Below are 21,035 nucleotides of genomic sequence, written 5' to 3'. Positions count from 1 at the left end.
ACAATAATATTTGTAAATGTCTTGATCATTACAACAGTAATTTTTGTCTTTACTGTTCCAATACTGACACTGTATATACAGATGTTCCTGATATTAGCTCACAAATGTTTTTTTTTTGTTTTTTATTTGTATTTATTGAATCAGATACCTGCAACAGATGAACTGATGTCTCTTCAAACTGTTTTCATCTGAGAGCGCTGTACAACATCAGATGTCAGCTACACTGATCTATGGTAAACAAGCTCCTTTCTACTGATATGTTTCTTCTAAATCCATGGAAAGAAGTAGAAACACTTAAATCATAATGAAATATCATAAAGATTTGTTTGTTCACTTGTTGAACAGAATCTGCTGCAGGAATGATAAAGTCTGTTTACATTGTGGTTAGATCAGTGTGCACAATAATGTGTGTCTTTGACCTTCATTATGTATGTGATTATACTGTGTTAAAAATATAATAAAATTTTTCAGTCTCATGAGACAGACACTGATCCATTACCATTGAACCCTTTGTCTCTCAGGTGAGACTCACTTAATATTCAAGGCCACTGATCATACATAGACATGACAAATCAATATATTGTTTTCTGTGAATGAGTAGTGATTTTTACATAATTTTGAAGTAAATATTCTAGAGACTGATTACTCAAAAGTCATTCAGAACTATTTAGTGTGGGTTTTATACATTTCAGCTACATTTAAACTTAATAACAATACAATATTTATTTCTAAAATGCAAATATGTACATCCATCTGGTCATATTATTGTAGACAGTTTGTTTGAATAACAAAAATTATATGTTGGTTAGTATGTTTTTAAGTAGCTGAAATAAGCAATAAAATCAGGGCACAAAACATCTCAGTAAATGACAGACAGATTAAAATGAATGCAGCTCAGACAAACTGTATAAAGTCTGTAAGTCCCATCTAATATCTATTTTTTTGTTTTGAAAAAATGCACATATTGTATATGGACCACTGACCATATCAAGAGACAATCCATCAAAATATGAACATAAAGGATTATGAATGTAGAATAAAAAGCTCAGCATTAAAAATATTTTGAAGGTTAGAATCTGCTTTTTATGAATGAAAAAAATTGTAATTATGAACCTGTAGCTTAATACTGAATACGGCAAAGTATACACTAAAGTATGCACACATCAGACGTTGTGTTGTGTAAAAGATGGATTTGGTTTTAAAACCTGTTGTTGAGTGTGTGACTCTGGCTCATGAAGGTTTTTGTACGACTCTTTATCACTGTGTGAACACAAAACCACCATGGTCACTCATACAGTAATAATGTCCAGCATCTTCAGTCTGGACTCCACTGATGGTCGGAATTAAATCACTTGATCCACTGCCACTGAATCTAGATGGAGTTCCTGACTGGAGGCTGCTTGTTTTATAAATCAGGAGTTTATGAGCTTCTCCAGGTTTCTGTAAGTACCAGGTCACACAGGGTGGGGTGCAACGTGTGTCAGTACTGAGTTTACAGCTCATCTCTACATTTTCTCTGGTCAGTTTTCACTGAGGAGTCTGAGTGACTGATCTGTAGCTTTACACCTGAAACATTATTTATGAGTCAAAAAAAAAATCAACTCATATTTTTGACAAAATTATACTTTAAATGATTGATTGATTTTAAATATACACAATTTGAGTATATGTGAGAAAGAGTCCAGATGAAGATGATGATGAAGGTCATGTTGATGAAGATTGTGTGTCAGTGATGAAGTGTTCACAGCACTATAAACACTCTCAGAGCACTGAAGCATCTGATCAATATGCAAACACACTCCAGATCATTTACCTGAAGACAGTCGCTCATTAACAGACACAAAATACATTGAAGTGAAACATAGAGTAAACATCTTTACATTTGATCTATAATAGCAAACTGTTATATTATTCAGTTCAGTTCTGAATAAATCTACAAAACCAACTTTCTCATATGAGACTGTATCTCGATGAAAACATCACTGTAAATCCCCAAATCCAGGTTTTTACAGACATGATGATCATCAAATGTGTCTCTGTCAATCACTGAATCAACTGAGTTTGATTGTGAGTCACGACATGAGATAAAATATTCACTTATAAATCTTTATAAAATAAATTTAAATAAATATAAGTTGAATAATTTGAAAGAAATGATTATGCCTATTGGTTTATTTATTTTAGATGCCTTTAGACATTATAATATATTGAATACATTTTTTAATTTTATTATTTATTTATTTTTGTTTCCAGAAAATGCCTTATAATGTATCAGAACTGAATAACGAATGTATGACATGATCTCACAGAATTAATGCACGGACTTAATTAATATCATGGCATCAGGAATTAAATTTATTTACAGAAAAATGTGATGGGCACAGAAGTGATACCAATAAGTCAGTATGCCAGTACACAACCCTTATAATATGCACGCATACTGACAATGCATTTTTAACTAGGTTATAAGGTAAATGTAGAACTGCATCAGTCACTTTACGTAGCGCTGGTGTTGAACCAGTGAATGCATGGACACGGCTGCCTCTGTGAGCCAGGCAAATTTTACATTTGATGCCACCAAGATGTTAATTAAGTCTGTGAACATTATACGAATTCTGTGAGATCATTGGTATGTTTTTACCCATGAGAAAATACGATTACATAGAAGAATGTGTGTTTATGTGTGTGTGGTTCTTTAGAACTTAAAAAGGATTACCATCTTGGTCAAGTTTACTGGAGTTCAAGGACATGAGATGCTTGTCTGAGGATCTCAAATTTTGACAACTTGTGTCAAAAGATGACAGGAGTATAAAAAACAGAGTAGATTGCTGCTAGACTGATACGTAGAACTAAGAAACCCAGAGCTGAGGACAAGAATAGACTACACCTTTGACTGAAACTGATTGTTGTATTTTATATATATATATATATATATATATATATATACAATAAATAATAAGGCTAGATGTTCAGATCAAAGTACAGAAAACAATGTGAACAGCATCTGTTAAAATCTGGTCCTTAATGCACGTCAAATTTATATCATTGTTAATTCTTCCAGACATTGATATTACTGTAAATTATATTCATTATCATCTACTCTGAAATGGAGGAATGAGTTTATATGATGATGATGCATTATGAGGGATGATAGAAAGAAGAATAAGCATAAATCTTAAATGAGAAATCAAAAGAAGTATATGGAATAATATCTGCTGAAGATCAAAAGTGACTGAATTTCTACTTGAAGGACAGAAAAAAACAGGAGACAAAATGACTTTAGAAAAATCATGATCAAAAATGTCAAATAAAGATGAAACTCAACAAATTGGATGTTTATTATAAGATTATATGTGTTTCTTCACTGTTGAGTGAGTGATAGTTTGAGCAGCTGCAGGATCAGTTCAGTCTCTGTGACTCTGACTGACGGAGGTTTTGGACTCTTTATCACTGTGTGAACATAACCACCACTGCTGTGGTAACTCTGACAGTAATAATGTCCAGCATCTTCAGTCTGGACTCCACTGATGGTCAGAGTGAAATGTTCCATTTCTGCTCCATTCCCACTGAATCGATAAACTAAATAATAAAGACATCTGCATAAATGATGAGTTTAGGAGCTCCAGGTTTCTGCTGATACCAATGTAAACCCCAGCTATATTCAGGATTAGTTTTACATATAGTGGCGTCTTGTCCTTCAGAAACAGTCAGAACTTCAGGCTGAGTCACAGTGATTCCTCTGGATGCTGCTGACAACAACATTATATGTGTTTAATCAAATTAAATCAACATTAATAACTCAGAAATGAGCATCTTTCACTTCTGTTACCTGGAATAAAAGCTGTCAGAATCCAGATGAAGCTGCTGAAGAGATTCATTGTGTTTGTTGGTTTTGTACCGTGGTAAACAGCAGTGTGTTATAAAGTGTTTGAGTCTGAACGCTATAAACACTCGGAGCGCTGAAGCATGTGTCGATGCAAAGTGACTCTCTCTGGAAAAACCCTCCTGGAGCAAAACAGACGTGAAAAAGCCCACATGCAGATGAAAACTGAGCCTTTAAATGTGTTTTAGTCTCATGATCCAATGATGAGTGTTTTCACTTCTTTAGAAATTTTTCTATTCACTTTTTCATTCTGTGTGAGTCTCTGGTTCAGACTGCAGGCTTTCTGATGATTCAGTGACAGAATTGAATCATTCAGAGAAACAAGTTTGTCACTTTGAAATCCATGTGAGGGCAAAGGTCATCAAAACTTATTAAAAATGATCATTTAGAAACCCCAAATTAAGATGTGTAAAGGAAATGTGATCAATACAGAGTCTTTCTGATTATACTATTTATTTATATTTAATTAGCTTTCATGCACTAAAAGACATTTAGAGATGATCAGGCTGTTTTTGTGAAAGTCACTTTAGTCAATAATCCATGTGTGATGTTGAGAAGAGCTGATGTTGAGTCTCATATCAGTGTGTGTGTGTGTATGTGTGTGTGTATCTCTCTTTCTCTGCTGGAGTTTGTGTTTATTTGAGTGTGACGGAGGTTTTTGTACGACGCTTTCAGAGGTCACCGAGGGGGTTCAGACCAGCGCAGAGAGCGAGCGGGACGGACGCTACAGCCGCAGCAGCGTCCTGAGCCTCAGCAAAGCACGCTGGGAAGACGCAGAGCGCTTCGTCTGCAGAGTAACACATGACGGAGCTGCTCAAGAGACCTCGTTCCTCAAGAGCTCCGAGTGCTGATGTTTCTCCAGTGAAGAGCAGCAGGATTCACAGCAGTCACGTGATTTACAGCTCAATACTCAAGCAGTCTTTCAATCTGCTGCCATTGCTGTTCATTCAATAAAGCTTCTGAACGCCTTACATTTGTGTTCGACTGCATCATTGATCAGTGTGTCCTTCCTTCACTAAAGTTTCAGCTGCTGTTGATGGATTGTAATAGTTGAGAACAGCTGCGTTTAGCAGTAAATGTGAACTGAAGCTCTTGGGGTTTGAACATGGTCTCTGGAGACGGAGCTGCTCTATTCTGAGACCATCAGAATCACTAAAGCTGTCAATGCAAATCTGATTTACACCAAACTCACAGTTTCACTGTTTGATCGCTTCAACGCTCTGAACTCAACAGTTTCACTTCTGCTCTACATAACTACAAGAGCTATGAGTAATAAATTCATTATCAGCTTATGAAGCTGCTCAATAACATCTTTAAGTTGCTCGTAATGAACAATGACTAAACTATAATAAAATATGTAATAAAATCTATAATCTAAACAAAACACAGAAACTACAACACTGGACCTAAGAAATATGGCGCCATTGTTTTTTGTTCAATTTTATATCCGTTTGTATAATTTCTTTTATAGTAGTTGAGTCAAACTCAGTCTAATAGAGCTTTTTTGACTCCTAAGTCTTAGTCTCGCGTAGCCTGACGGCTGAAGGTCTGGGGCCTCATTTATAAAGCGTGCGTACGCACAGATTTGATCTTAGATCGACGCCAGCACTCATATTTATAAAGACGGTCTTTGACAGACGTCAGGGTCTGAGCAGACATACAAACTTTTTCATTGTCGGAGTATTGAAGGTTTTTGAAAATGTAAACTGTTCTTGCAGCTCGCTTGCATGTCAAACAACCAATCACAGTTCGTTTCGTTCAGCACCACGTTTCGGGGCGTGGAAATGTCGCCACAATAACAGACCGGTGTGTAAAACTCTCAGACATATTTGAAAGATTCTATGCCGTGAACTTTAAATATTTCACATACTTTTGAAAATCCAGCGTTTAGTCGATCCTGATAAGCGCTCGTCGTCACAGCTGTAAACACGACGGCTTTCTTCTTTCATGAGGGGTTTGGCATCACGTCATCTTTGTTTCCAGGCGGAACGTTAAAGAACGCAACACACACATCTCCCGGAAATCCTGTATAATCTAACCAATCCGATAACGACTTCGAAACTCCTGAAGAGTTTCCACTTTTGTGTGTCGCATGCATCAAACGTCACGCCCACGGACCGTTGGCTAAACTGATGCATATGGCACACTTATCTGGAAACACTTCAGGAGTGTCGAAGTCATCATCGGATTGGTTGAATTATACAGGATTTCTGGGAGACGTGTGTGCCGTGTTCTTTGGCTTCGCGAGACTACCTAATAGAGATGCGCGGATGAGCTCAAACATCACCCGAATCCGCTGCTTCAAATAAATGATTCGCCCGCCACCCACCCGCACCTATATTTTTCTCTGATTTAGATAACTGACCCGACCCGCACCCGATCGTCACATTACAATGATTCTAATTAGACTAATTCTTAGTTTTGCACGATGATATGATGAATGGATGGTTCATTTTTAACAGCCGAAAAGGAAACAAGCATGTTGTTCTTGTGCACTGACCACAAGTAGGGTATAAGTTAACCTCATGAAATAGTTTAATTGTGAAAGTAAGAAAGTGATCAATGGAAAGAACTTAATGATTATAGTTACATGTTTGCTAACGAAATAAACCAATAAAAGCCATTTGTGTGGTGTTTTTTGTGTTCATGGTTAAGTGCTAATCTAATTTCAACATGCAGTTTACAGGAGACGTCTAGGTCTTTAATTAACATTAACATTAATTTGTGTGCAGCCTACATTCCTAACTGTCCTGGCTGAAGTGTAGCCTAAATGCAGTTGGTCAAATCGGTGTTTTTTTGAGCAAATGAGTTGCATTCCCGCTGAAAAACAAGCGTTCTAGCGTGAAAATGCTTAGGAACTAATGTGGTCGGAACCAAAGTTTACAGGACTGCTTTCTCTGGAATCCTCTCAAGCGGAGGACTTCTGCATTCCGATTGGTTTCCGCTCAACCGCATCATAGCTCATCACCATAAAGCTGACCTGACTTCAACTCTCCTCGACGCAGTGTTGCCAACTTAGCAATTTTGTTGCTAAATTTAGCAACTTTTCAGACTACCTTAGCAACTTTTTCTTCCAAAAGCACATAGCAACAAATTTAGCAATTTTTTTTAAAATTTATTTGGCAACTTTTAGCAACCTTTGATAAGTGACTCAGACAATAAAAAGACACACATTTTCCATCCAAATTACACAAAAAGAAAACCAAAGATGCCTAGCAGTACACACATCACGTGAATTGAGTTCGCTGCTATTTGCAATTCTTCAATATAATAATAATAATAATAATAACTGAATAATTGAATAATTGTTCATTTATGATAGGCTACACTTTGTTAGTAGCTTGTACTTGCGATCGTTGATCAGTTAGTATGCTGTAAGAAAAATGGAAAAGATAGGCTACTAGTAATTTTCCAGGATGTTATCCATTATCCATTGTAACCCTGTAACCCGAAAACACAATGCATAATTTAAAATGCAGGTAAAAAACCAACACGGGAAATTCTTTCATATTAACACAGTAGATTGTGCCGTATTTTTACAGCCTTTTCTTGGAGTGTAGCATACTAACTACTAATACACTGTTTAAAGCATAATTGTTGAGAATGTGTTATATTACTAGTTTACTAGCTATTAAAAAAAAAAAAACTTAAATTGTAATCATTCAAAAATGTGTAAGTGTTCAATAATTCAATGTTTTCTAAAATACAGTTATTTATATTTTAATATTATATTATGCATATTATTTTACAAACAATTCTAAATTAACATATAAAATATATTTTTTTTGCTGAGATTTGACACAATTTTGCGCCGTGATTACGCAATGACATCACAATCATTTAGCAACTTTTAGCTACAAATTGGTCTTACTTTAGCATCTTTCTCTGAAAATTAGTTGGCAACACTGCCTCGACGCTCTCACCGTCCAAGACGCGCCTCGCCGCCAGTTCACATTGAAAATGAATGACTTCCGGCCACTTTGGCGCTTTCGGCGAACACACGTGTGAACCTGATTCTGCTCCGCAGCCACCGGAGCTGATCACGGTCGCTCTAGTCAAGTCAAAGCTTGTGTTTATACCCATAGATATGTATATATATTATACCAGCCATGCTGCGGCATGTTTCAGAAGCATCCCAGAATCTCGTGGTCTCGCGAATCCAGTTGCTTTGCTCCTGGTGTGATTTGGCACCGCGTGGAGAACGGAGCCGTAACGGTAACAGGCTAATACAATGATAATATGCTGCTTTTAAATGAACATTTAATTAAAACACAAAGTTCTTCTTTGTCCAGATTATAGTCTTCACTTTCTTGATAGCATAAACACACGCTTTACTCCATTCAAACTTTATCTGGAATGCCACTGTATCTGTCACTGCAACTTTCCGAACAGCGAACACACACAAAAATGAAATCTGTGTGTCTGTCTGCCTGACGAAAAAATGAATTTAAAACACGTTCATATTTTAGAGAATATTTGCATCACTAATGATTTACCTCATCCACCCGCGACCCACCCGCAATTAATTAGAATGTATTTTTTTATTACATGACCCACCCGCAGACCCACCTGCGGATACAACCGCCAGCCGTGCATCACTACCGAACTCCTAACTCAGTTCTGAGCTCATGTGTAGTTGCTGTGTTTGTCTCTGTGTGTCAGTAGTGAGTGATAGTGTTTGAGCAGCTGCAGGATCAGTTCAGTCTCTGTGACTCTGACTGACGGAGGTTTTTGTACAACTCTTTATCACTGTGTGAACACACCACCACTGTGATAACTCTGACAGTAATAATGTCCAGCATCTTCAGTCTGGACTCCACTGATGGTCAGAGTGAAATCACTGTTAGATCCACTGCCACTGAATCTAGATGGAGTTCCTGACTGGAGGGTGCTTGCGTAATAAATCAGGAGTTTAGGAGCTTCTCCAGGTTTCTGTAAGTACCAGCTGAAAAAGTATGTCCCAGAATAACTGTACACATCTGTGCTGGTTTTACAGTTGATTTTGACTGTTTCTTCTGGTCGAGCTGCTGTCGTTGAGGGACTCTGAGTGACGGTGATCTGTCCTCTACACTCTGAAACACACAACAAGAAGAAAATCAACTCAAAACTTTGACAATATACTTGAAGAAATGAATTGATATCAAACTTGTGCTCCACAAACCTTGAGCAAACGCTGTGAGAGTCCAGATGAAGATGATGATAAAGGTCATGTTGATGAAGATTGTTGTGTGTGTCAGTGATGAAGTGTTAAACTCACAGCACTATAAACACTCTCAGAGCACTGAAGCATCTGATCAATATGCAAACACACTCCAGATCATTTACCTGAAGACAGTCGCTCATTAACAGACACAAAATACAATTACTAATTAATCTTTCAATATTTGATCTTCTAATAACCAAGCTGTTATAAATGATATCAGATCATTAACTTCTGAATCAGTATTCAAGGCCAACTTTAGTATATGATCCTGACTCTCTCCTGTGAGACTTCGAAAATATTTATGACTGTAGTTGGACAGAAACACGACTGTAAATTCCTAAGTTTTACACCAAATCCATGGATGTTTCTGCAGGATTTTAACAGACATGAGGATCATCACACGTGTCTCTGTCAGTCACTGAATCAACTGAGTCTGATTGTCAGTCGCGTCACACATGATGTAAAAGTTAATTTCTTAAACTCATGTTCATGCTTTAGTAATAACACAGACTGCATAAAGCAGATGAAGTAAATGAAGGTAGTTTGTGCTGTGAGTGGATGTGTTTGTTGGAGACTCAGCTGATGTGTGTTTGTGCAGTTAGTGAAGCGTTCAGGAGGTTTTTGTTCAGCTGCTCTATTAGTTTGTATCACTGTGGGTCACTTTCGGCAGCGGCACCAAACTGGATGTTGGCAGTAAGTAAATCATCATTTAATATTATTAATACAACAACTGACTGTTAAACACTTTGCTGCTCTCTAGAAATGATGTGTGTTTTCACTTATTTATATATTTTAATTTTATGTTTTAGTTCACATTGAATGTTTGGCAATCAACCTTTTAAAGATGGTTTTCATTGTCTTGGCATCTGTGAACTATAATCATATCTGCTATTTCTTAGTAAATTGATTTTATGACTTTTCAGAGCTTCAGCTCTTTTTTTCCCAACGTGATCTCACAGAATTCCGTGTAATGTTCACGGACTTAATTAACCTCTGAATCTGTGGTGGCATCACGGAATCGCCGAAAATTCCGTGATGGGCTCACAGAAGTGATACCAATGTAAGTCAGTGACAGGCATCAGCCGTGAACCACGCACGGATTCACTGGTTCAACACTTTAAATATGCCGACGCGATAATTTATCGTCATCATTATTGTTCAGAACTGGGTAGGTTTAGGGTAGGGGTGGGTCAGGTACTCCAGTGAAAGTAGAACTGCATCGGAGTCACTCTTTTTACGTGGTCCGATGCAGCGCTGGTGTTGAACCAGTGAATCCGTGCATGGACCACGGTTGATGCCTTCTGTGAGCACATCACGGAATTTTCGACGATTCCGTGATGCCACCACAGATTCAGAGGTTAATTAAGTCCGTGAACATTACACGGAATTCTGTGAGATCAGGTTGTTTTTTTCTCATTGAAAATTTAATTCTAAATGGTTAAAAAGGCACAATGAAATAAATGTACATTAGTTTGTCATTTTGGCACCACTTTATTTTAATTTTACTTAAATTTTCAGATTAGTGTTGAATTTTACGCAAAACTGGCAGATATTTTCCAACTGGAAATTCTGGTTGCTTAATTGTATTTTTGTTAATATTTGTTATTAACAAATACAATATTTGTTATTAAGTTAATAATTTATTGTAGACGTAATATAAAAGTAACATTTAATGTTTTTTAAAACAAATTTTTGTATACAATTTTCTCATGCTAAAATCGTAATGAATTCCTGCAGATACTACGTTTATTCACATCTGATTTTTGATTCTTTTAATAAAATTGACTAACATTGAAATTGATAATGTAAATGTCTCTTCAAATCAATATATTTCACTAAACTTTCGTTGTTTTGCTGATTAAAGGCTTTGTAAAAATTAATTCGGGTGACTTACAGTTTAATGTTGTAAAAATGACTAATAAAACTATCACTGTATTAATTGTTCATATATTTTTCTGAATCTGAGAGGAGAGAAATGCTTTCTTCTTGACTGAGTTGAGTGTTGTGTGTTTGTCAGGCGTCACTCGTCCTAAAGTGAGCGTCCTGCCGCCCTCCAGTGCAGAGATCTCCTCAAAGAAGACAGCGACACTGGTGTGTGTGGCCAGCAAGGGCTTCCCGTCAGACTGGAGCCTGAGCTGGAAGGTGGACGGGAGCAGCAGGTCTCAGGAGAGCAGCGCTGGGCTCCTGGAGAAGGACGGTCTGTACAGCTGGAGCAGCAGCCTGACTCTCTCTGAGCAGGAGTGGATGGAGGCGTCTCAGTGAGCTGTGAGGCCACACGGAGCGGCCAGCTCACTGGACACGTGACGACACAGCAGCAGTGTTCAGAGTAGATCTGCTGCTCTTCTCACTCATGTCTCACATGGAGACTAACAGCACATGAGCGACTCCTTCATTCTCCACATCCAGCTTCAGTCGCTCTCATCTGCAGCTGCTCCGCTTTCTGTGCTTCGTACAAGACTCTGTGTGTGCTTTATCATTCATTCTGTGATGGTTTTATTAAAATTAAAATTCAATAAATAAAATAGTAACTTTATCTATGTGCAATCTTTTGTGTCATTTTCATTTCAGGTCCTTCATTTTATAAATAAACTTTGCTCAGTGGACTGTGAAACACCTGCAGATTCATAACGAAACAAGTACATGCAGCCAAATGATGAACCTCAGATATAATGATAGATAAATATAATTGTTTTGAAGATAAACGAGCATGACACACATATTATCAGTGTTTTGATGTTTAAATGTAGTTATTTGAAGTGTTTCTGGTATTACAGGAACATCAGTCTCTGAGGATGATGAAGATCTGCTCTGTTCTGAGAGGAACACAGTCAGATGATGCAAATATGAGTTTAACTCAGTTTCACTCTTTATTCTGTGAATTGAGTCAGTTTGACTAACAGAGAGACGAGGTTTGTTCATATTCATCAGTTCACAGATTGATCAGATCATGTTATCATCAGATAACGGTTTGCACCTTCTCATAGTTTTGTGGAGGAGTTCAACAAAAGTTAAAGTTCAGTTAAAACTGAACAGAATCACTCATATTGGCAGAGGTCAGAGGTCACGTCAAGTCGGAGCTGTGGCAGTGCTTGTATCTGAAGGCTCTGTAGACACAATCGTGAATTTTAAACAATAAATTGTCATTTCACGAGTTCACACTTACATATACTTAACACGAGTGAGGTAATGCGTATTTGGCGAGTATAGTAATGCATGTCAATCACTGAATCAACTGAGTTTGATTGTGAGTCACGTCACACATGATATAAAACGTTCACTCTTCATGAATTTTTATAAAATAAATTTAAATAAATATTGTGATATGCATATGTTGTTTTTGATGGTAAACAGCACCTGTTGGGTAATCTGATCTTTAATTTTCACATTCATTTTTATATCATTGTTAATTCTTCCATTAATTGATCTTACTATGAATTCTATTCATTATCATCTGCTCTGAAAATAGAGGAATGTGTTTATATGATGCCGTTAATATCTGCATTATGAGAGATGAACAAAATGTCAATACACTTATTAAACTGATCAAGCAGAACGTGTTTATGATGCTGATCTTGCAGTTTAGAAAGAAGATTGAGGATAAATCATAAATGCAGAAAAAAAAATATGTAGTGAAGAATAGAAAGTATACACAGAAGTGAAGCTCAAAAGTGACTGAATTTCTACATGAAGGACTGAAAATAAAAGGAGATTAAAATGATTTCAGAAAAATCATAATCAAAAATAAATAATTATGAAGCTCAGTAAAATTGATTTTTATACTTTTTCATACTGTGTTTCTTCACTGTTGAGTGAGTGATAGTGTTTGAGCAGCTGCAGGATCAGTTCAGTCTCTGTGACTCTGACTGACGGAGGTTTTTGTACGACTCTTTATCACTGTGTGAACACCTCATCACCCTCACAATCACCATCAGAATCTGTTCTGCAATGAAAACTCTGACAGTAATAATGTCCAGCATCTTCAGTCTGGACTCCACTGATGGTCAGAGTGAAATCACTGTTAGATCCACTGCCACTGAATCTAGATGGAGTTCCTGACTCAAAACTGCTTGCCAAATAAATCAGGAGTTTAGGAGCTTCTCCAGGTTTCTGTAGGTACCAAGCTAAAAAATGTCCCAAATTACTGTGGTAATACACATCTGTGCTGGTTTTACAGCTGATTTTGACTGTTTCTTCTGGTCGAGCTGCTGTCGTTGAGGGACTCTGAGTGACGGTGATCTGTCCTCTACACTCTGAAACACAACAAGAAGAAAATCAACTCAAAACTTTGACAATATACTTGAAGAAATGAATTGATATCAAACTTGTGCTCCACAAACCTTGAGCAAACGCTGTGAGAGTCCAGATGAAGATGATGATGAAGGTCATGTTGATGAAGATTGTTGTGTGTGTCAGTGATGAAGTGTTAAACTCACAGCACTATAAACACTCTCAGAGCACTGAAGCATCTGATCAATATGCAAACACACTCCAGATCATTTACCTGAAGACAGTCGCTCATTAACAGACACAAAATACAGTTACTGAAAAAATATTTTTTAAAACATTTGATCTTCTAATAGCTAAACTGTTATGAATTGTATCAGATCATAAAGTTGAATTAATAATTCTACAAAACCAACATTAGTATATTATTATGACTCTCTCCTGTGAAGACTTTGATAATATTTTTGACTGTAGTTGGCAGTGGTGGAAAGAGTACCAAGAAATTGTACTTAAGTAAAAATATTGCTACTTAAGGAATAATTAACTTGAGTACAAGTAAAAGTACTGAAAAATATTATGACTCATACTGCTGTGTGCTCTGGTAATATCAGGTATGACCCATTTCAGGAGCTGACAAAATGACGGTTTAAAATCAGAGCATAGCTCACATTCACTAAAATACGGAAACGCTAGATGCTGATTTAAAACGACAACGCCGTTGATTGACGGTCAAAGCAAACGGACGCCCCGCCCCCGCAGCTGAACTGGCAGTTTTGATTGGTTTTGCACCCGAGTCAGACCTCTCTGTTATTGGCTGTTAAAGTGCTCGTCAAACGCGGCTCGCTCTGTTTCTCCATCGGCGCCTTCTTTGACAATTTATTTATTTTTTGTACTTTGTACTTTTGGTGAAAAATAAATGTAGCGAAGTTGAATAATTTAATTTTATTCTACTCAAGTAAAAGTAAAAATACCACAATTTAATTATTTTACATTTTAAAAAACTACTGTAACGAAACTATTTGTAATTAGTTACTTTCCTCCTCTGGTAGCTGGATAGAAACATGACTGTTAATTCATTTGATGTCAAATCCATGGATGTTTCTGCAGGTTTTTAACAGACATGAGGATCATCACGTGTCTCTGTCAATCACTGAATCAACTGAGTTTGATTGTGTCACATTACACGTGATATAAAACATGTTCACTTTATCTTTATTAAATAAATTTAAATAAATATGGTTATATGCATATGTTGTTTTTGTTGTTGGGAAATCTGATCTTTAATTTTCACATTCATTTTTATATCATTGTTAATTCTTCCATTCATTGATCTTACAATAAATTATATTCATTATCATTTGCTATGAAATAGCAGAGTTGAATCACTAAAAGAAACAAGTTTGTCACTGTGAACTCCATGAGAGGTCAAAGGTCATAAAAATAATTAAAAATGATCATTTAGAAACCCCAAATTAAGAAGTGAAAAGAAAATGTGATCAATACAGAGTGTGATTATATTATATATTTAGATTTAATTCCTAGTTTTCATGCATCAAGAAACATTTAGAGATGATAAAGATGTTTTTGTGAAAGTCACTTCAGTCCAATAATCTGTGTGATGATAAGAGCTGATGTTGAGTCTCATATCAGTGTGTGAGTGTGTGTGTGTGTGAGTGTGTGTGTGTGTGTGTGTGTGTGTGTGTGTGTGTGTGTGTGTGTGTGTGAGTGTCTGCTGGAGTTTGTGTTTATTTGAGTGTGACGGAGGTTTTTGTACGACGCTTTCACTAGAATGAAGCACTGTGGTGGACTTTTGGTGGAGGAACTAAACTGACCATCAGTAAGTCTCTTCAATTCTATCATTAAAATGTAATGTTTTATTTTTTAGATGATTTAAGCAAACATTTAGCAACAAGATTTAAAAAAAAAAAAAATGTTAAAGTGAAAGAATATTAATTGCAATATATTTAAGATGAATTTAACTGTTTCATCGTATATTAAAACTTGTCTGATTATTTGAAATATATATTTATATTCAAAGATACGTCAAGTCAAGTCATCTATATTTATATAGCGCTTTTAACAATATAGATTGTGTCAAAGCACTTAACAGTATCAAACTGGAGGATAGAGTGTCAGTAATGTATAATGATGAGATTAAACACTCAATTTTCTTAATTTTCAGTTAAAGGCATTTCATTATTGAATTCAGAGATGTCATGACATTATTTTTTGTTCATTTCAAGGCATATTTCGTATTGTTTTAAAAATATTTTCATTTTACATGAGTAATTTCAGATGTTATTATTTGCAACGTTTCATTGATTTTTAATATATAGAGTGCAATATTTTCTGACATTCAATTACTTCTGAAAATACTCCACAATTATTCCACAATTACTGGTACATTTAAAAATTAAGAGTCTTTGAAATGCATGATACAAAATGTTTAATGATACGAACAAAATAATTCTAATTTTGTAGGCGTCATTATCAGACAGAAAAAAAATTTAAATTCATAATTTGAACATATTTATTAATATTTATGATTGTGAGTCTATTAATATCTTCAAAATCCAATATTTAAATTTGTTTTCTAAATATATGAATCATGAATCTGCAAGTGGACTGTTTTTAAAATCAGCTTGAGATTAAACTGTACCTTATTATGAAAAGATAAAATTACTGTATGATTTGCTGACATTTATTAGTACTGAATATTGATTTAACTGGACATATTTTCAATCTTAATTCAGGATATTTGTGTATATGAATGGCAGCAGTGATGTGGAGTTACAGTAAAGATGAAGTGATTGTGATTTTGTCTGCATTATCACGTCTGCTGCAGTGAAGATTGTAGCTGCAGATGTGAAGAAGTGAGTTTTGTGTGTGTTTGTGTGTTTCAGCTGGTCCCGCAGTGAAGCCCTCCGTGTCTCTGCTGCCTCCCTCTTCTCTGCAGATCTCTGGAGACTCAGCCGCACTGCTCTGCCTGCTCAGCTCTTACTCTCCACAGGGGGCGCAGGTGAGCTGGACGCTGGACGGGTCAGAGGTCACCGAGGGGGTTCAGACCAGCGCAGAGAGCGAGCGGGACGGACGCTACAGCCGCAGCAGCGTCCTGAGCCTCAGCAAAGCACGCTGGGAAGACGCAGAGCGCTTCGTCTGCAGAGTAACACATGACGGAGCTGCTCAAGAGACCTCGTTCCTCAAGAGCTCCGAGTGCTGATGTTTCTCCAGTGAAGAGCAGCAGGATTCACAGCAGTCACGTGATTTACAGCTCAATACTCAAGCAGTCTTTCAATCTGCTGCCATTGCTGTTCATTCAATAAAGCTTCTGAACGCCTTACATTTGTGTTCGACTGCATCATTGATCAGTGTGTCCTTCCTTCACTAAAGTTTCAGCTGCTGTTGATGGATTGTAATAGTTGAGAACAGCTGCGTTTAGCAGTAAATGTGAACTGAAGCTCTTGGGGTTTGAACATGGTCTCTGGAGACGGAGCTGCTCTATTCTGAGACCATCAGAATCACTAAAGCTGTCAATGCAAATCTGATTTACACCAAACTCACAGTTTCACTGTTTGATCGCTTCAACGCTCTGAACTGAACAGTTTCACTTCTGCTCATGCAGTGATGAGACAGTTATGAAGTTTGAGAGGTAGTTTTATAAGACAAGTTTATCTACATCACTAGAACTGAGAAAATTGTTGTGTGTTTTTTGTTTGATTTGATATCAATTCGTTTCAAAATTAGATCATAATTGAATCGAACCCATCTGTCACAGGACAAATAACTGAGCTGATTTCACTCATAACTCGTGCTGCGTCCCAATGTGTCTACTTATACTATGTCCTTAAAGTATGCACTCTTTTGGTGAGGAAGTATACACTTTTGAGTGTGTAGTAGAAGAGTAGGCAATCTTTGGGACATACTAACATCATACAGTTACGTCTTCAACGGACCGTTCTGTCGCATCTGTTACACGCACCCTGTCACTGTAAACCTGCCTGTCAATCATCTTGTCACAGTTAACATCCTCCACATTTTGTTAATTCAACTTCCTACCGTATTAGAGAGAAAAAACTTAGCATGTTGATCTGCCTGCCTTGGGTCTTTATGTTGAGAAACAAGCTCATATTTTTGCATAATGATGCATAAAAGTTAATGGCCAAACGGATGTTTATAAAAGTTCACAGTGTTGTGCAGATGAAATATAACACAGATAACATTAAATAAATATTTTTAACAGGTTAAATGTTGATTATTAGTAACTCAAACCCCTTTATCTAAACTTCTCTACTTAACTGTCGGTCGCCCAAATCCGCAATGTTTCTTGTTTTTTTTTGTTTTTTTAACCCTTTTTATTCGTGTTTGTAGTTCTGAACTGAATCCTTCACCACAGCGCAATGGATTGTGGGCAATATTAGCCATTCGAGTGTGCACGGATCCACACCTCAAAAATCGACCTGAAATAGTAGACCATCCGGGGAGTTTTGGCATACTCTTTTCAACATGCTATGCTTTGGGACACACTTATTCTAATCTCACACACTATCAAGGATGGATATATGAACATTGGGACGCAGGGTATTTTGAGCTCATGTGTAGCTGCTGTGTTTGTCTCTGTGTGTCAGTAGTGAGTGATAGTGTTTGAGCAGCTGCAGGATCAGTTCAGTCTCTGTGACTCTGACTGACGGAGGTTTTTGTACGACTCTTTATCACTGTGTGAACACTGGACCACTGTGTAAACTCTGACAGTAATAATGTCCAGCATCTTCAGTCTGGACTCCACTGATGGTCAGAGTGAAATCTCTTGCAGATGATCCACTGCCACTGAATCTAGATGGAGTTCCAGTGTAACGGTTTGTTGTCCAATATATCAGGAGTTTAGGAGCTTCTCCAGGTTTCTGTAAGTACCAGCTTAAATAGTAACGTGGCGCACTACGTTCAGCCACATCTGTGCTGGTTGTACAGCTGATTTTGACTGTTTCTTCTGGTCGAGCTGCTGTCGTTGAGGGACTCTGAGTGACGGTGATCTGTCCTCTACACTCTGAAACACAACAAGAAGAAAATCAACTCAAAACTTTGACAATATACTTGAAGAAATGAATTGATATCAAACTTGTGCTCCACAAACCTTGAGCAAACGCTGTGAGAGTCCAGATGAAGATGATGATGAAGGTCATGTTGATGAAGATTGTTGTGTGTGTCAGTGATGAAGTGTTAAACTCACAGCACTATAAACACTCTCAGAGCACTGAAGCATCTGATCAATATGCAAATGAACTGATCCTGTATTTAAATGAGCTTCTAAACATAGCAAAGATTTGTCAACAAGATGCTGCTTTTATGTATAAAAAAATATAAACATGTTGCCATATATGTTACCTATAAGGTGATATATCATTTTCACATACATACATTCCCTGAGTAGATATAAATCCCCATATTAAAATTTGTTCATGTACACATTTTAATAATGATTTTTATATGGTATTGTATGTATACAATTATACTGAATGTCAAAAATATATATTTTATTTATATATAAAACTTTATTAAAACAACATATTGACTGTACACAGATCTGTATGTTTATAGGGTAGAGTGGAGGAAACGTCCTCTTAAGGATTGTGCAATTTTGGGAAAAACAGTAGGGGGCGTTTTACCCCACTCTACCCTATGTTTCTGTAATAATTATTTTAAATACATATATTTTATATTTACTTACATAATATCAACATTTATTGATAGGTTTTAGGATGGATATACATGTACATGATATACCTGTCCAATATTATACACATACAGGTGCTGGTCATATAATTGAATATCATCAAAAGTTGATTTATTTCAATAATTCCATTCAAAAAGTGAAACTTGTATATTATATTCATTCATTACACACAGACTGATATATTTAAAATGTTTATTTCTTTTAATTTTGATGATTAGAGCTTACAGCTCATGAAAGTCAAAAATCAGTATCTCAAAATATTAGGATATTACTTAAGACCAATACAAAGAAAGGATTTTTAGAAATCTTGGCCAACTGAAAAGTATGAAAATGAAAAGTATGAGCATGTACAGCACTCAATACTTAGTTGGGGCTCCTTTTGGCTGAATTACTGCAGCAATGCGGCGTGGCATGGAGTCGATCACACTGTTAAAAATAAATGTAAATTTACAGGTAATGGTCTGTATATTTTTACAGAATTTTCCCGTTTTTTCATTATACAATATAATACCTGTTATTTTACAGATATTTGCTGTATTTTAAAGTTCTACCATTATATTTACAGATAATTGCTTGTAGTTTGGTATTACAACAATTTTCCGCTTTTAAAAGGACATTTTCTGTATTTTTACAGAGTAATGTGTAATTTTACATAAAATGTTATATAATATTTACAGATTTTTCCTGTAAAAATAGGAAAAAAAGGTATACCCACAAATCAACAGTCAGTCACTGTGTACTGTCCAATTATTTTAATACAAAATTTAATTTTGTTGCTTCGGGAAACATTTGATTTGTTTAAAGTTTCATGCCAAAAATTATAGTATTGCAGCAGCATCTATCGGCATTCTTTATTATAAATCACTGCATTAAAAATGAACAGTGAGGTTACAGTGTACCCTTGCCTATTTACTTGAAATCATTTATACTATATTCAAAGAAATGCAAAATAAATTGTGGAATATTCCAAGCAGTAGTATAAAGATTTGTGCATTTTAACAAATACAAGCAAATATTTACACAGCATAACTGAAACAGATTTATTTCAACTCAATAAAACAGTTAATAACATCCAAACTTTTATTCAGAGGCATATGTATTTGTTTCATAGACTGTATAAAAACTGATTTGTTTATGTGTGTGTGCGCACAAGTGATGACGCAGTTTCAAATCGGCCGCCAAAACTTTTCCGTTTAGTCCCGGCGCCCACAATGCAGGCTGCAGAGCCGCTTTCTACTCGTCGACAGTAACGGAAGGGCGCGCGGATGATTTGAATTAATTTCAGGCTAATCATTAGGAGCTGTGTGAGAAAATATCGCGCTCTTTCATTGAGCCTGTTTTTCGATAACTACAGCAAATTTTGATGATACCACAGCGGACATCATGCCAACCGATCGCCGACTGAGGTAAGTCTTTCATACTACAAATACTTAATATGCAGCACGCGTCTTTCAAATTTGTTGTCCATTTGTTTTAATGCAAGAAAGATCAGTTGACCTCAAAACAAGCTTTAGTAAACCTGTTATTCATATTAAAGTCCGTTCAAGTGCATTAATTCTTTGCTCATATGGCAGTAACTTACCCGCCAAGTTTTGAAACTATTAAATGGCGGGACATTTTGAAACGCTGAACGTGGCTAATGTCTGATGGTAAATTGTCATTACATATTGCATCGCTAGTTATAAAAATTGCACCTATCCAGGACAGTTACGCCCTATGTAGTAATATGATGTAGTTAAGTCAAAGTAAATCATCTAAATGTTTATATAAATTTAGCTAAAACCACATGGTAGACCAAGACATTACTGTTAGCCTTTACTTCTCAGCTTCCAGACCATTGTCTCAGTGGAACATATACTGTAATGTGTGAGTGTAATACAAAGCATTTGAATATATATATTTTTTTTTAAATTGTGGTTTCAGGTCGGGTGGAAAGACTGGAGATCTACAGCAGATGAGCATAGCAATCCAGGTGTGAAACCGTGAACTTAACTTTT

General features: G+C 36.4%; 1 pseudogene and 4 gene segments (V, D, J or C); 2 read left to right on the top strand and 3 right to left on the bottom strand.

Moving 5' to 3' along the window:
* Nucleotides 1-7,933: 7,933 nt before the first annotated feature.
* Nucleotides 7,934-9,774, bottom strand: LOC131533800 (immunoglobulin kappa variable 4-1-like). The segment is given in 2 exon segments: nucleotides 7,934-8,955; nucleotides 9,045-9,774. Coding segments are annotated over 2 exon segments (375 nt in total).
* A 520-nt stretch (nucleotides 9,775-10,294) lies between these two features.
* Nucleotides 10,295-11,630, top strand: LOC131533799 (Ig lambda chain C region-like; annotated as a pseudogene).
* A 1,079-nt stretch (nucleotides 11,631-12,709) lies between these two features.
* LOC131533783 (immunoglobulin kappa variable 4-1-like) lies at nucleotides 12,710-13,823 on the bottom strand. The segment is given in 2 exon segments: nucleotides 12,710-13,336; nucleotides 13,424-13,823. Coding segments are annotated over 2 exon segments (408 nt in total).
* A 2,257-nt stretch (nucleotides 13,824-16,080) lies between these two features.
* LOC131532816 (Ig lambda-3 chain C region-like) lies at nucleotides 16,081-16,650 on the top strand. The segment is given in 2 exon segments: nucleotides 16,081-16,105; nucleotides 16,214-16,650. Coding segments are annotated over 2 exon segments (342 nt in total).
* Nucleotides 16,651-17,728: 1,078 nt separating this feature from the next.
* On the bottom strand, nucleotides 17,729-18,602 carry LOC131533797 (immunoglobulin kappa variable 4-1-like). The segment is given in 2 exon segments: nucleotides 17,729-18,351; nucleotides 18,439-18,602. Coding segments are annotated over 2 exon segments (381 nt in total).
* Between the last annotated feature and the right edge of the window lie 2,433 nt (nucleotides 18,603-21,035).

This window comes from Onychostoma macrolepis, chromosome 24 (genome assembly GCF_012432095.1).
Source record: "Onychostoma macrolepis isolate SWU-2019 chromosome 24, ASM1243209v1, whole genome shotgun sequence".
In the NCBI taxonomy this organism is placed as follows: Eukaryota; Metazoa; Chordata; class Actinopteri; order Cypriniformes; family Cyprinidae; genus Onychostoma; species Onychostoma macrolepis.
The sequence above is the reverse complement of the archived record's forward strand: the minus strand, read 5'-3'. Positions and strand labels throughout refer to the sequence as shown.